At 33.9% G+C, this 17,453-nt stretch overlaps 2 protein-coding genes across 2 annotated transcripts; one reads left to right on the top strand and one right to left on the bottom strand.

Moving 5' to 3' along the window:
- Positions 1-415: 415 nt before the first annotated feature.
- dnajb12a (DnaJ heat shock protein family (Hsp40) member B12a) lies at positions 416-12,277 on the bottom strand. The gene is made up of 9 exons (XM_056471093.1): positions 12,116-12,277; positions 11,522-11,693; positions 11,281-11,426; positions 5,565-5,741; positions 5,367-5,446; positions 4,485-4,594; positions 3,027-3,199; positions 1,061-1,195; positions 416-967 (listed from the first exon to the last, which is right to left on the bottom strand). Exons 1-8 carry the CDS (start codon positions 12,246-12,248, stop codon positions 1,071-1,073), a joined length of 1,116 nt encoding a protein of 371 aa, XP_056327068.1. The 5' UTR covers positions 12,249-12,277; the 3' UTR covers positions 416-967; positions 1,061-1,070.
- Positions 12,278-12,984: 707 nt separating this feature from the next.
- trmt2b (tRNA methyltransferase 2 homolog B) lies at positions 12,985-14,958 on the top strand. The gene has a single exon (XM_056470583.1). It carries the CDS (start codon positions 13,196-13,198, stop codon positions 14,630-14,632), a length of 1,437 nt encoding a protein of 478 aa, XP_056326558.1. The 5' UTR covers positions 12,985-13,195; the 3' UTR covers positions 14,633-14,958.
- Positions 14,959-17,453: the final 2,495 nt, after the last annotated feature.

Consider the following 17,453-nt stretch of genomic DNA (forward strand, 5'->3'; position numbering starts at 1 on the left):
TATATAAATAAAAGTATGACTGCTTTTTATCACTTTAAACAAAACAAAAAAACACTTACAGCTTTAAAAAAAATGCTTGTAGGGATAAATTAAACTTAATTATGTAAATTTGTTTTTGTTTTTTTAAAGAAAATTTATTTGTATTGTTCATTTCTGCGTTGGGTAACTATGTTACATTACATACATACATGCAAAATCATAAAATCAAAGAACTGAAAGAAAAAAAAGCAAATAAAAATTAGTATTTTAGTGGTTTCAAGCAATGATGTTTTTCCTTCCTATATTACATATATGCAGAGACTTACAGTATATAGTAAGACTGGAGCTGGCAAGGCACTTGAAAAAGTTTGCAAATAAACAGTTAAAATGTACGCTTATAAAGATTCTAACAAAATAAATTAAAAATGGAAGAAAATAGTATGACACAATTTAATAAATACAAATATTAATTTCCATGTTCATAAATCTCAAACATTCTTTTTAAAAATCCAGTGAACAATTCTGTCAATCCTGAATGACATCTACATATCTTTTATATTTCTGTGGTCAGATAATAGATTTAAACACTACTAGAAACGTCAGAGTTGGCTCAGAAAACCCAAACATGGGTGTTGAAAAAATGCTTCAAAAAGAAAAGAGGTGTAAATGATAAAAAAAAAAGACAAAGCAGTAAGCTAGCAGCATCAACTACCATTTAACAGCGGTGTACTTCCCTCTCTACCAGCAAGTCATCAGATTATTAATTCCTAAACGATTTCATTAATAAATCCGTATTTAAAGCCGTTTTCAAGGATCTCAAGGATTTTCTGCAGATTTGGAAGGAGAGATGAGTGAACTCTTGTTGCACCAGGATCAGCTATCTTTGCTTTTCTTGAACTGGTGCAATGCAAATGTCCCATTTTAGCATGAAGAACAGAACTTTTCTGTACACGATCATCGTGAGAATGACGTCATGACAGGACACTACCTGAAATGATAAACCAAAGTGTTTGCTCAGAGAAAAGAAAGCAGAAGATAAACAACTGTAGATTTAGAAAAGAAAAGTAAAGCATCGACTCACTTTCTGCTACTCAGTGTCCGTGTAGCACAACCTGTATATCGGAAAGTTTCGAGCAACTGGGTGTCGCCATTTTCTGCGCCCTTTGGTACAAGTCAGAATCCCCAAAGTAACGTGCCCGATACAACAAGCCTTCCTCTGCAAATAAAGCACAGATGTTTAGGTTTTCTGAATGTGATGCACAATTACATTTGTGTTACACTGTAAAAAATTTATTTCAATGGTTAAAAAATAAAAATGCTTCGTTAAAAATACAGAAATTTATTTTCCCAGAATTCATTTAATTTTGCTTTTTTTGCTGACATTGCTATGGTTCTTTTTATTTAGTTTTTGCTTTTGAGTTATGCACAGAGTTTTATGTTATATCAATGTTAATAAATGATCTTTATTGCATTGCTTTAATTTAACATGTGTTACCATGATGGTGATAAGCTGTTGTGAATGACACAGAGCAGGAGATATATATGTATATGTATGTATGTATGTATGTATGTATGTATGTATGCATGTATGTGTATATATATATATATATATATATATATATATATATATATATATATATATATATATATATATATATATATATATATATATATATATATATATATATATATATATATATATATACACACATGTATGTATATGTATATGTATATATATATATATAAGTATCATAGATGTTAGGAATTGAAAACATTGGCGTATGACAATTTTTTTTTACAAAATACTGTAATTTACTGTACATTTTGGAAGTTTCTTTTGTGTTACTACCATATTTTTAAAGGTTAAATTCAGACAACCAGGGCAGCTGTTTTTTTACTACCATAAATTTAACTTGTTTTTTTTACAGTGTATGTACATTTGTATGTCTAATTCTATCTTATCTTATTTATATTTGTTGTCGTCCTATGTAAATTAACAGAAATGGTTTACAGAACTGTATTTAACAAAGCAATATATTTATTGTCATATTAATTGGGAAATGGGCTCTACTTACTTATGCTGGACATTGTGTGTAAACTATTGCTTTTGCTCTTTTTAAAAGCCTATAGACATGTACAGCGAAAGTCTTATTAGCATAAGTTTGTATGGATAAAGTTTACACTACATTTACATAAAGGTTACATTTTTAAAAAGCCTGTAAAATATATAATTTTTTTAATTTCTTTTTTTAAAAGCTTCGTTAATTCCAAAATATTTGAAGTTACTCCATAAATATTAAGTTTAAGAAGTAAACTCTACAATATGACGGTAAAGTATTTCCGGTTACACTATGTTCTTTCATGCTGATGAGTTGTCATGAAGACGATGCAGTTTCTGTTTGTATATTAGATAATCCTCCAAGGGTCACGCATTTCTGATTGTTTGTAGTAAACAAAACCACACATTCATTTCAACTGACACACAGTCTTTTTGCCATTTACTTTTAACAACAATTAGAACACACCACAATTTGATTAGATGTACAGATGATACTTCGTATCGCTTTGTTTTGATGGTCCCTTTAATGCATTTTGTTGAATTTAAATTACATTACATTTAAATCTCAGATTATAAGTAGACTGTTAAATTGGGGTTAGGGTAAGTTGACATGTACTTGCAAAGTTTCTTATAGTCAGTTAAATGTCTGTTAAAGGAGCAGTATCAACAGATATTAAGCAGACAGTCTACTAATACTCAAATGGGAATTAATTTTCATGTAGTTGCAATGCAACTTTGTCAACAAAATGTGCAATAGGGACGATCAAAATAAAGTCTTACTGACTAATTATATATATAAAATCCATACATTTCAGTGACATTTTGTATTTTAAACTAAACTTATTTTTTTATAACTGGATTTTAACATTTTTAGGGGGGGAAATGACTATACAAAAACTAAAATTGTGCTAATTATATAAAAAAGTAACAGCAGATTTCAGATTATTCATTCCAGAACATACTAGTAAGTAGAGTTAGTGTCACATACTTTGCTGTTTCTCCTTCCAGCAGTTGTTTCTCAGGTTGGATATATAGTCCTCCTCCACACTTTGTTCAACATTCTTGAGATTCATCCCCTTATATTCTTCTGAGAAGTGGTCGCCCACATAGTAAGGCACCTTCAGAGTTGCAGTTTGTCGCCTGTTTGTGTGGCCCAAGGATCTAAAACGAGTGGAATGTTTGATAAAACCAAAGATTTTGATCCCTTTCATAACAACCACCATTCTTTAACAAGATGTACGTGTTTTTACTTTCACTTAGAGCATTTTTCTGTAGATTAAAAAAACCAACAATATGTGATTTAGGTAGTTTGATTATTAACTCAAAGCATACAATAGCCAAGTTTACACTGAACTACGTTTATGCACGTTTGGGAATATCACATAAAAACTGCTTAACGGAAACTCCATGACGTACATACACACTAAAACAAACTGCAAACAACAGAGTAAGAAAAAAATCTACATAAACTACAATGGAAACACTTTGGCCCACATTGGTTTCTCTAACCACAGCAAATTCTTTATATATATATATATATATATATATATATATATATATATATATATATATATATATATATATATATATATATATATATATATATATATATATATATATAAATTTTTTTTTTTTTTTGAGGCCAGTTTATCAGGAAGCGATGAAAATTATTCACAAATTGTTATGCAATATATTTCAGTTTTCCAATTTGCATCTTTGGATGGAATTATAGCTAATAAGATAGAGAAAGAGCTTCTGATAACTAACTAACTATCTGTAATGTAATGCATTTTTCATTTAATGCCATGTCAGCAACCAATGCTATTTTCATGGCAAGCACATTTCAATAATAAATATACTATTAAAAACAACAAACAAATGAAAACTTAAATTAAAAATAAAAATTTTTAGTGCTAATGCATGATAAAAATTCAATTTTTTTTCCTGCTGTCACTTTGTTAAAAATGTCCTTAAGAGAGTGAATTTAATAAAAAAGCCTTCTGGAATCAGTAAAAGCAGGACAGTCCAGTAGAATGTGTTTTACAGTAGGGGGAATTGTGCAGTACAAACATTGAGGAGTCTTCACCTTTGAGCAAAAAGGCATGGGTTAATCTTGTATGTCCAATATGGCATTTGGTAAAATCACTTACAATTTATTATTTTCCAATGCATCCCATTCCTCCTGCCACTTATTTAAAATGTAAACGTTGATAAAAGTTCTCATCTCTAAAGGTGGAATTTGTAAATGTTCACCACTTGTTTCAAAGCGCCCTTAGACCAACATGTCTAACCAACCAACCAACCAACCAACCAACTAACCAACCAACTAACTAACTACTGTCTTTCTATCTATTTATATATATATATCTCTTTGTAATATATTTAAAGCAATTAAAACTGATCATTTCATAAGAAAATGCACATTTTGGTCAATGTTGGATCTTACGGTCTATGGCTGAGGCTGTATGGAGGACTGGAAACCATCATCTGGCTGAGAGCAGAGACTATTATCAGAATGAGTATGGGCATCAGCTGGACAAACAATGCAAGGCCACCCTGAAAAGAAAGGGAAAACAAAAGGAAAGAAGATGGAAAGAGAGTCTTAACAGCTCAATTAATGCATTGTAACTGATGTCAGCAGTGTTTGTTCAGAAAAGACCGTGGGACAACATCTCATAATTGATAAGATAATATTTCAAGACCGAAAATTTTATTAATTTCTGCATTACCAGTGAAATCCTAAAAACATTACTCCATTTAACAATTTATTTGACACGAATAAGCTCTTGAAAGCTGTTCAGTTTACACTAATTCTGACAGTTAGATGTAGATTTCAGAAATCTTTGCTATTCATTCCAAAAATAAGTCGACAGGCAAATTGTGTGCAATGCAATTATCAAATCATTTTATTCGGCTTTAAAGAATAGTTCAACTAAAAACGAAAACTACCTCATCATTTTCTCTTGGTTTTAAAACTTTTTGTTTCTTTCTTTTGTCAAATACAAAAGATATTTTGTAGAATGCTGGCTCCTGGAATCCATTTACTTCCTTAGTATGGGAAAAAATAACATGGTCAACAAGTCAATGTGTACCAGCATCCAGCATGATTCAAAATATCTTGTTTTCAACAGAAGAAAGAAACTCAAAAAGGTTTGGACTAGTAAAGTGTGCGTACAGAATATCTACCTCTTTAATAACGACTGATGCATTTTCATTCTATACTTTCCGAATGGATTTAAATTAGTTAAAATCTTCAAGTAAATGCACGTTGTTATCAGCCTGTTCGTCCAAACCCCTCCCAAAACATGCAGGACAATCGAGCTCCTACCTCCCTCTGTTGTTCTTGTCGTTCGTGTCTCTGTTGGTGGCCAAACCTCATCCTGCCATTGCTGTACACATGCACATTACCTAGAAACGCAAGCAAAAATGGGACAATGACACATTTAATGGTTCTGAATGTATTAGACCACAACCACTGACACACTGCACTTTAAAAGCCACATTTTGAAAAGGTAACAAGACTCACTGGTTGGAAATCCACCTCCAAAGAACATGTTGAACAGATCCTCAGGGGAAATATCTGCCTCGAAATTTCTATGATAGGTCCTGTGCCTGTGAGTAGGGTGAGCTTTTTCTTCACCGTAGACATCATACTGCCTTCTTTTTTCAGGATTACTAAGAACAGCGTACGCATTACCTATAGCTGTTGGAAGTCCAAGAAAACAAAACAAATAAGTAGATGACATGCAAACTTACTTTTAATGACTGCTGAAAAGCTGAATGAATGCGTTTAAAGAGACAGTTCACCCAAAGATTAAAATTCTGTCATCATTATGCACCATTTACGTGTTCTAAACCATAATGAGATTCATTCTAAAGTTGAAAAGAAGACATTCTGAAGAGACATGAAAGTATACCAGAGCCATTGATTTTAAATTGCATGTTTTTTTTTCATTCTACAATGTCAATGGCTACTTGTTTAGCAATTAGAGGTGGGCGAATAGTTGAAATTAAATCACAAATGTGAACAACAAATCCACACTGTGCTAGCTGAATAAACAAGATTTACTACTGATCACACAACTGCACCTTCCTGACAAGATGTGCATGACAATCGCAACTTTCACATTTGCGATTAATTAATACAAATTCATTTCGATTAATTGCTCAGCCCTAATGTGAAAGCTGCGATTGTCATGCACATCTAGTCAGGAAAGCATGGTTGTGTGATCAGTGATAAATCACCATCTGAAGGGCAGAGGGCGCTCTCGTGCAGAAACGCCAAATAATCACAGAGAAGAAACTTAGAAAATCACCATAGGGATTGCTGAACAAACAAGATTTAACTACTTTTATTGATTCAACATGACTAATAAACACACATCTACGAAACCATCTCAGAAAGGGATTAAGTTCAAACACTCGACTGAAGTTACGAAGGGAGTTGGAATTAAAAACGTGTTTTTAAATGTGATATATTCACATGTAAATTCAGCTACATCTAAAAAGCCACAAAGAACCGTAGTTGCCAGCTGTCAGTCACAGAAAAACAATCTCAATTTTATTGCTTCTGTTAAAATTGGCTGCAATTATGAAAGTGATTTTGTGTATCTTGTCAGTGAACTACGACTCTGTGTAGTAAATGTTGCTCCTAGGTAGATGCGATAGTCCAATATTAACACTGATTCTGTCACTTGCTCACCTCAAAAAGTCATAGTAGAAGAGAGTTTGCGGTTACACTTTTTTTGTTATCATCAATACAACCAATTGACATCCAATTGGCACAAATTCAAAAGTGAAAGTAATTAATTAGTGGACAGAACTTATGAGCTATTTAAAAGAGTCTCACCTCCAGTGATACAAATTTCAAGTGTTATCCCATGTCAGTTAACTGGTGAGAAAATGTTGCCACCATCACAACCCTAGTTGCTACATCTGAAAACATATGTGGAGACTTACTAGAACCAGATTTACTGACAAGAAGCACATCAAAATTGATCAATCGCCAAGCCCTACTTCTGATATCATTCAAAAAATCCTCTTTTGTGTACAAAACCCCAAAAACAAACAAACTCATAAAGGTTTGAAACCACTTTAGCGCAAGTAAATGATGAGTATATCTTCATTTTTGGGTGAACTGTGCCTTTTACAATATGCTTAGAGTAAAGTTCTTTTTGGTTTATCATTTAGGCATAAAAGAAGTCCAAAATCACTGATGCTAAGATTGGTACTGACCCTGATACTGAAATACCTGATACTGAAATACCGAATACCAAAAACTGATACCACACAGCATGTTCACAGTAAAACACATAAAACAGAACAAATGGATGTCTATAAATGTATACAATTACTATAATGTTACACAAGAATTCAATATTCATGCCTGTATAGCTGTGAGTAGGCAGAAAAGTGAAGCCTGTTGAGTGGATTGAGAATGCATCCTCACACCACAGACATCAATGGAAAGTCTGTAGTTCAGTTAGAGATGTCGACAACGAAAACAAAAAAGATAAAATAGTGCCCATATTACAGCATTACTTTATGGTAACAGAGAAAAATAAAGCAGGAAAGCACATACATCTGCTGTATGATCTTGATTGTGGATATGAACTGAACACAAGTGCATTACTTGGCTCTAAACTAAATAGGGTATATGCCGAGCTAGTGTTGTTCCCATACTGATAAACTTCCGGTGACCGGTTATTGTGAGTTTTTTTCTCCATTTTATATGGTTCTATTTACAGCATTGATGTTGTAATGTAATTAAAATACAAATAGTTAAATAGACTTTGGTATTCATTCAGTTGCTCAAGCGTAAAATGAGACAAAAAGCCGTTTACTCGTGCGCGCCTGTCAAAATCGACAGACTATCGCAAAAGCTTCATTGAATATACTGGGGTAAAATAAATGCTCATATTATAAAGACATGGGGGGGGGGAATGTAATTTAATTCAGTGCTTCTTACAAAATCTGAGACCCACTTTATATCGGATATCACTAAGCCAGCGGAGATCGCTGATTTTTAAAAAAAACAGAGCTTAAACGTGCCGATTTTGCAATGGCATATAGTTCACCGGAAGCGCTTAACCCAGGTTACTGGCAAATTAAAAGTCCTATTAGCATACTTCGGCATATACCCTATTGTAAGAATAACACAAACAGAAGATACACTGGCCTTTCACAATAAAAAACCATTTAAGCCTATTATAAACTGACAGATCTCTTTTATTCTGTGATAATCATAATGGGACACGTTGCATGTGGTTTGCTTGCTTGATGTTGCTCAAGTTTTATGATTTATTCATAGAGAGTGTTTCTATACATTATTATAACAAATGACATGTGACTACTGAAAGCAGTAACTACATGCTCTGCAATCTTCCTTTCAATAAAAAAAGCACAACTAAAAACACAGTTTTATTTTTCTGCGATCTACAGTATCTTGTGATATTCAGTATAATTTTAACAGATGAAATGAATAGCTCTATTTGAAAAGAATTCATCATTTTAGATCATAAGTGTCAAACTCGATTCCTGAAGGGCCACAGCTCTGCACAGTTTTGTTCTAACCTTAATTAAACACACCTGGGTAGGGTTGCACCAGTTGTTCGTAATTCTTAAACTTCAACGTGAAGTCCTCACTAGGAGCTTAGTAACTACTAGCTAGTTTGTAACTAAATTTGTTCTCCCTTTGGTTTTACCACATGTTCTTAAGGCAAACTATAGTTAGTAGGTCGTAAGCTCTCCGTAATGTCACGCGTTGTTGCATTGAATGACATATTATCTAATAAAAAGCATTTAAATCATTAAACTTCTTTAAAATTCTGCAACTAATGCATCTACAAATAACTGTCCCATGAAAATGAAATAAAATTGCATTGTTATTGTACATTAGTCAGTCAGTCAGTCAGTCACTAATAACAGACGACACACAACTGCATCACGAGCTGTGAATACACACAAAGTTATCAAAACATACTTGATTTCTTTTTTTATATTCTACATATGAAAGAGAAAAGAGCAGGAAGAAAAACTTGATAGAACATTCAACTTTTACAAACCGAAAAAATGCAAGATTTGGGAGGAAAACAAGGCTGTGAGTAGAGGGAGAGCATACTTCAATATGATCACGAGGTCCTCAACGTAAACTAATCTCGCCGTCATCTCTTTTCCACTGTTATACATGGAGTGGCTGCCGTAAATGTTTAGTTGGAACGCAGCTTTACGTTTAAACTAAGTTTACAATGACATTTACATTCAACCTCAGCGGTGTCAAAGTTTATAATCGGGCATTTACCTAATATGGCTTTTAATAGTGTGTGTGTGTGTGTGTGTGTGTGTGTGTGTGTGTGTGTGTGTGTGTGTATATATATATATATATATATATATATATATATATATATATATATATATATATATATATATAAATAAAAGGACATTTACCTTTTTAACATCAAATTATAGAATCTAAATAACCTTAAGAATGATAAATATTATAAAGTGTTTGGATTAAGCATAAAAACAAACTGTGCTAGTGCTGCTATCGATTAAATTTACACTTCAATTACTTTAACAAAGCAGCTCTCTCAGGAGTTTGCCATTGACATTTAATGAACTGAAGATTATCATATCACCCATCTGTTCTCTAAAGCAATGCCAATCTATAATAACTACTGAGGGAAAGTAGGTTTTATATATGTTGCGTTATGTTTAAACTAAGTTTGGTGGTGCAACACAAAAATATTTAGTAATGGGTAAGGTGTAACTAAGTCACAACTAGGCTACGTTTTAACTTACGCACTACTGGTGCAACTGGCCCGATCTAACTAATCAAGGTGTTCAAGACTACTGGAGACTTTTAAGCAGGTGTGAGTTGGAGGTAGTTGAAGCTAAACTGTGCAGAGCTGTGGGACTCCAGGAGTTCAGTTTGAGACCACTGTTTTAAATCGATTAGGATGACTTTGTAGAGGAGCGCATTTGATAAAATTTCATAAACCAATCACAAGTATTGACAAACACAGTAAGGCAAACTTACAAATTAAATAAATACTTTATGGTTTTTCCGGGAATCTAGCAGTATTCAGGAACACAAATTGAATAATTAACTGCATAATAACACTGTATAATCTTCTTTGTGAATATACTGTACATAAAAATCAACTAATCTTTCTTACGTTACAAAGATTTCCTGTGCCTGAATGGCTTAAACTAGCTTGAAATTCTTAAATAATTAAATATTTAATTAACTTTATGTTTAAACTTGCAATTACTCTACAATCATGTGTTAACTGTGGCTGCTACTAGGCCTGTCACAATAATCAATATATCGACTTATTGTGGAATAGTGAGAGATGACCTCAATAATTTGTGCCGTTGCAATATACATGTACAAATTCACAAATAACATTAAAGCCATTTATATCGCACAACAAAAATTCCTTATCATAACAGGCCTAGCTCCTACTCAACTATAATCCCAATTCAACACTAAAAAACTCAATATGACTATTGTGAATGTGCACATGGCAACATTGAAGCCGAAACAATATATTGCGAGTATATTTATAAAGCAGGTTATATGATAATTTTCATTAAAGCAAGACATTTTACAGGATAAAGCATGAAACAAACTGTGCTAGTGTTGCTATCGATTAAATTTATACTTCAACTACTTTAACAAAGCAACTCTCTCAGGAGTTTGCCGTTGACATTTAATGAACTGAAGATTATCATATCACCCATCCGTTCTCTAAAGCAATGCCAATCTATAACTATTGAGGGAAACTTGGTTTTATATTCGCACATTCAGACTTTCTCATTAATAATATAATTTCAAAAAAACTATAGCAAAATCTAAATATTGAACTCATATTAGCAGCTATTGACTATCAAAGTACAAGATAGCTCACAGTCAAGTAAATAGTGCTAAAGTTGTTTTGAAGTCTTACATGTGATATCTAACAGTATTCTCAAAGTAGCTTGGTAAACAATATAAAGATGTTGTCACTGTTCATTCAAAAATGAATGAATGTGCGAACATAAAACCTACTTTTCCTCAACTCTAACTTAGTCACCTCAAACCAATCGTAGTTTGATGGTGTTCACCACCCAAAGCAAACTTCAATTTGGCAAGCAGTTTTGAACTTAATTTTAACCTAAGTTTGCACAAAATTAAGTCACACCAGTTTGTTTTTTGAATTCTCCTTTAGTATATGAGGGCCTCATGGCAGGTACGTTACCTTTAAATGCTTCAGTGGCACCAGGTGCATGGTTTTTATCTGGATGAAACTTCAGAGCCAATTTTCGGTAAGCTTTCTTCAAATCCTCCTCAGAGGCTTCTTTACTGACTCCAAGAGTCTCATAATAGTCCTTACATCTCTTTATTCTGCATCATTGGAAACACAGATCACAGTTTAATGAACAAAACAGCTCAATAAACCACTATATGCATGTATAAACAATACTTTGGAAAAAACAGACCTTTTGACAGCATCCAGTTGCTCTGATGTGTAAGGTTTGGCTGATTCTGTGGCACTATGACCAGAGGACTGATCTTCCGTTTTGTGGTTTCTATTTCGTATACCATGAGGTTCTCCATTGTTTTCTTCACTTGTGGAAGGTCCTCCGTTCATGATAATAGACTCTAATAAAGCTGAGAAAAGAGCACTTGCATTTTTAATAACAATCGATGTCTGCCATTCGTTTAGCTATCCGTTCAAACTGTCATCCCACTCTATGTATCTAAATATAAAAAAACGTATTTTAGTTGGTTAATTTAAACATTTTAATTACTCTATTACAATTTCGATTTCGTTGTGTATTATCCACATATGTAAATACTAACACTCATACAGATACCGACCAGAAGTGATAAATAACGGAAGTAAACAGTTCGATAATGAACAGTTTGATCATATAAAAGTACAAACTCTTGTTTTCCGCAGTCATAATAAGAGCTCGAGATCTCAGGGCCTTCATTAGCGTCTAACTACATAACGTTACTTGAGGTCTTCCAGTGGCCCTTTAACAGACCTCTTACGATCTCCGTTTTACACATATTTATTTTACACGCACATCTCGCCTTGTCGGTGGGAAACAGCCTCTGTGCCTTTTCTAGAAACCGTCTGGCTTTGTCCTGTTCATTATCCCGCAGCGCTGCGATCGCTATTTCGATGCAGCGATCCGCTTCGTCCTTATTTGAGTCCATTTTGACGGCGGAACTGATGACTGATCGCTTTCCTGACGCAAAGGCGCAGCTTGATGACGTTTACAGCAACGTCAAGAGTTTTTCATTAGTGGATAGTCCGTCCACCCTCAAGCTTTCTTTGTCTAAAACGTGTAGATAATAGTATTTGTATTTAAATAAGTACATTTATCTGATTACAATTATAATTTCAAAATAACAATTCGTGTTTGACTCATAGACGAACTATTTGTTTTGCTGTTGCATTTTATTTATTTCATTTTTTAATTTTTGTTTTCTGACCAATTTTCTAAATAATTTTCCGTGTGTGTCTATTAAATAAACCGTGTACAGGCAGACAACAAATCTAAATGTAAATTTTATGCATATATATTATGAAAATTTGTGGTTAATTTTGAAGAACAATAATAAGATAATTTATTATTACAATTTACTAGCTTATAATAACAACAACAACAGTAATGATAATACTAATATTAATGATGATAATTATTATGATGATGATTTTCATTATTATTATTATTATTATTATTAATATTATTTACAATCATGGAATCAGGGACCAGTGGGCGTCTGTAATTGAACAAAATGATTGTTAACTTTTACAATACCACTTTAACAGTAATTAAAAAAAACAAATGAATATGCAATTAATTAAAATATTGTATTTCCGTAAATCTACGGAAGTTGAGGTCATGAAGCAGAGTGGGCGCGCTAGTACAAAGTATAGCCACTGCAGTCTTTGATGCTGCGCGTCGTTTCATGGAGATGATTTCAGGTTGTTTTGAGCACATGGAGAAAGGTAGAAGGAACAACATTTGTTTAAACAGAACTGTTTACGTATTTATGCTTTGAGACAGACTATATCCAAATCACCAACGTGATAAACATTATTTGACTGCAGCGTTTTTATCACTTGACAGTGAACAAGTACACTGAAGTCTCCACCAATGTCGTCTGCATATAACACAATGCGTTTACATTTAACCTGCCCATTGCTGAAACAAGTCATTAATATACCCCAAACACTTTTTAGTTATTCAATAACCAGTCGACGTGCTGTCAATACCGGATGTAAGCCGGTAAAGACAAGAAAACCAAAACTTCCGGCTGACAATACCCTCTCTTGGGAAGAAAGACTATCAGACACTGTGACTCCTCTGTGGAGAATGACTTATGAGGAACAGCTTCAATGGAAACACGAGCATCAGAAGAAAATCCTACTTAAGATGATGAAGGAACTGTCCCAGGATCCAGCACATGCTTTTTCAGACTACTTAAACTTCCCTCTGCACCCCATAGTAGCTTCACCAGTGAGAGATGGATACCGCAACAAATCTACCTTCTCTGTCAACAAAGGAATCGATGGGAATCCGAAAACTGTCGGATTCTACGTTGGCACTGGAAAAGCGGGTAACATTGTGTGCGTCCATGCTGATCATCTCCTGAGCATGCCTTCAAAACACAACACGGTTGCAAGGTGCTATGAAGATTTTATACGCCTCTCACCGCTCAGGCCGTGCATCATATTTCACGACGGCGGTCACTGGAGGGAAATCACAATAAGAACCAACTCCACCGGTCATACCATGGCTATAGTGTACTTCCATCCTCAATCTCTGAGGCCTGAGGAGACGGATGTCCATAAAGCTGCTCTGGTGGAGTATTTTACACAAGGTCCCGGAGCAGTTTGTCAACTGGACTCCCTTTACTTCCAGGAGACCACAATGACCCGTTGCAGTCATGAACTATCCCAGTATCAGCTTCTATATGGACAGACTCATATATTTGAGGAGGTGCTCGGATTTAAGTTTCGTATTTCTCCTGATTCTTTCTTCCAGGTGAATCGGGGAGCAGCGGAGGCTTTGTATAAGACTGTTGCGGAGCTCAATCAGCCTTGTGTTGGTGGCACCCTGCTGGATGTCTGTTGTGGCACTGGAGCCATCGGAATTTCGTTATCACCACAGATGGAGAGAGTCATTGGGATAGAGCTCATCGAGCAAGCAGTGGAGGATGCCAAGTATAATGCAGCACTAAACAGAGTTCTTAATTGTGAATTTCTTGCAGGCAAAGCGGAAGTTGTTCTGCCAAATCTGATGGGCAGTTTGAGTTCTGATGGAGGCCTGACAGCCGTTGTCAATCCGTCAAGAGCTGGTCTGCATTATCGGGTGGTCCGAGCCTTGAGGAACCACCCAGCCATAAGAAGACTTGTTTATATTTCATGTAAACCTGACGGGGAGGCGATGAGGAACTTTAGAGAGCTCTGCTGTAATGTAGGTTTGGTGAGAAAAATCACTGGAGAAGCCTTCAAACCAACCGTGGCTGTGCCTGTAGACCTGTTTCCCCACACTCCTCACTGTGAACTGGTGCTTGTGTTTGAGCGATAAATCCCTATTGATTTTTATAAAAGTGGTTGTGTACATGTTTGTCATTTAAATGTCAATGCTAAATTGTCACTGCACTTAATTATGTCGTCTCACATGTTTATTTGCAGTTACAGCTGAAACTGCATTCAAAGAAAAACTGCAATCGAAATAATAAAATATATACTATAGAAATAATACAACCTAACTTAATCTTAATTTCAGCTAGTTTCCAAGGCATTCACTTTAGTTCAAGTTGATATAAATATCAAGTAGTTCAAAAGGATCTTAAAGATGTAAACACAACAAAACTTATAAAACCAAAATGAAAGTTAAACTGTGCAGCATATAAACAGTTATTAATTATTTTAGGATCAATACAAACTATATAAATATAAAACAAAACTATCTTGAACTTGACAAAAAATATAAATGTATAAAAGGAAATTCAAAGTAAGTAATAAAAAATAAATATATTTAATTTAGTTAAATGTAAAAATGTTACATATCGACTTATAATATCATAAAATAAACCAATCATTAAAACTAGATAATTTGAAAAACATCTTCGTGTCATTTCTTCTTACAAAGAAAATAAATTATAACCAACAGTTTGGTTACTATTGTTCTTTAAAATAAATTTTATGTTTTAAAAAAGACAGACAAATTTCTACTTGTGAAAGAAAGTAGGTTTGAAACAAAATGGGGATGAGTAAATGAAAGAATTGTAATTAGTTACAAATTATCATTAATAAATGACTTGGTTAATGAAAAAAATTGTGGTAATGTCCTAATGAGTAAATCAGAAAGTCATTCATTACCCTACCTGCCAGTACTCCTGTAATTCAGACCCATCTCCTGCCACCCTCCCGTTTTGTTATTTCTCCTGGAAAACTCCCGTAATTTCACCCCTCCCTCCCTCAGCTTTTTTGGTGCAGTCTGTAACACTGCCGATTCACCGACTTTGGTATAGTAACCGATCGCAGCAGCTTCTGAAACTTGGTGCATAGTAGTTACTTAGCTGTGTTACATACAGTAAAAAAATGAGAGTATAAAAAACCTCTCTATCAAACTTTATGGGGAGACTCAATAAATGGTAATAATAATTGTTTGCAAAGCGCTTTAATACTTTCGAAAATCACGATCGCTATATATATATATATATATATATATATATATCCATGCCCAATATCCGATTGTTGTGTACAGCATGATTTTGTCAAATTCTCTTTAATGTGTGATAGGACTAAAAAGGAGTCATAAACGAATATTTTTCCAATTCAAATAAGTATCGACTTGGACCCAGAAACTGTATTCCATACGTCACAACTTAACAAGCGGATCGTTTGTGTACTTAATTTATGTGAAATGTGCATTTATTCAGAAAGAAAGCACATTATTATTTGTAATAATAATAATTAAAATCGTCCTATACTATTTGAAATGTACAACAATATTAATTCATTTATTGAACTGTTAGTAATCAATATAAATTAATTGAACTGTTAAATTATCTATTTCCTCAAAATCATCAGTAGTGTGATATTGCACTTGATGTCTGTGATATATTTTGACACATTTTATTTCATATTATATTCATATATATTTAAACTATATCATGTACTACTCAAGGGTTAAAAAGCTCATTCAGGCCCAACAGAGGCATATAACTGCATTCTATAGGCTACACCCATAGACTGTAAAGGCTACACCTTATATTAACTTTAATAGATCCCCTACATGTTCACTAGGAGGTGCTGTTATGTCAACCCTCCATTTTGTGCAGTGCTAAATCCATCTAAATCTGAAAGAAACCTTGGCTTTTGAAATATGCTAACAGGATTTGTGAGGTCAGAAGGTGTGTATGATCATGTTGTGAAGTAAGACAGAAAGTTATGAAAATGTGTGACAGTGAAGCACATGTTACTAGTAAAGCCATTTTAATGCTCTTTCTCTTTAAGTGTGGGCATCAGACTGGGCTTCAGCACAGCTACATGCGACAGAAGTGCTGATGGGATGACAGAAGCATGATTATAATGAATCACCTGCAGGACTAGACAACAAAAGGTGTAGTAAATGCACAAATTTGGCAGACGTGAGGAAATGGTTGACTCTTTGACCACAGTCACATGACTAATTGTCTAGTGCTGTTGTTAGTTAACATGAGTGCAAAATAAAATCCTATTTAATTACTGAAATGTTCTCAGCAGTACATTTTGAAATTAAAGATGAGATCTGGCCATGGAAAATTATAGCCCCATTTCCAAAAGCACCTATATTAATCGGTTTAAGGAAATGCAGTGGCTATTTTAAGCGTACAACCCATAGTTTTTTGTTTAAAACACAATTTAAGCACTTCTGTAAATGAACTGCATGTTGGAAAATGGGTTGTGTTTATCAGGGGGACTGAATTACAGGCTCAGAAATAAAAACCTGTCACTGGAGTGGTACTATTTCATAAAGGGTACATATTGGTAGGTCAGAGGTACATATAAAAATTTAATGAGGTGCATTTTAAGTATATGTTACTTTTATGTACTGATATGGGCTCTTTAGGTACAAATGTGTGCTTTTTCAACAGCTCTTGTTTCTTTATTTCTGACAGTAACAAAATTTTTAAACCAAAAAAATCTAATTTACTCAAATATTTCGTAACACCTACAGATCCCATTACACATGTGATAAAGCAATATGCAGAAAGTTATAGCCTATAAAGGAAGATACAGTCAAATGTTTGGAAACATTAAGATTTGTTTGCTCTCACAAATCATGAAGAAAAACAAAAGGAGTACATAAAAGACATGAGTCACACATATATAATAGACTAATTCTGGATTCAACAGAT

This window comes from Danio aesculapii, chromosome 13, assembly GCF_903798145.1.
Source record: "Danio aesculapii chromosome 13, fDanAes4.1, whole genome shotgun sequence".
Taxonomy (NCBI): Eukaryota; Metazoa; Chordata; class Actinopteri; order Cypriniformes; family Danionidae; genus Danio; species Danio aesculapii.

What these genes read in the sequence shown, in the direction of transcription:
- trmt2b (XM_056470583.1), top strand. Translation starts at nt 13,196, where the DNA reads ATGTCGTCTGCATATAACACAATGCGTTTACATTTAACCTGCCCATTG.
- dnajb12a (XM_056471093.1), bottom strand. Translation starts at nt 12,248, where the DNA reads ATGGACTCAAATAAGGACGAAGCGGATCGCTGCATCGAAATAGCGATC. An exon ending in TGGAGGTGGATTTCCAACCA is followed by an intron (nt 5,447 to 5,564) that starts GTGAGTCTTGTT and finishes TTGCGTTTCTAG; the next exon opens with GTAATGTGCATGTGTACAGC. An exon ending in GACAAGAACAACAGAGGGAG is followed by an intron (nt 4,595 to 5,366) that starts GTAGGAGCTCGA and finishes CTTTCTTTTCAG; the next exon opens with GGTGGCCTTGCATTGTTTGT.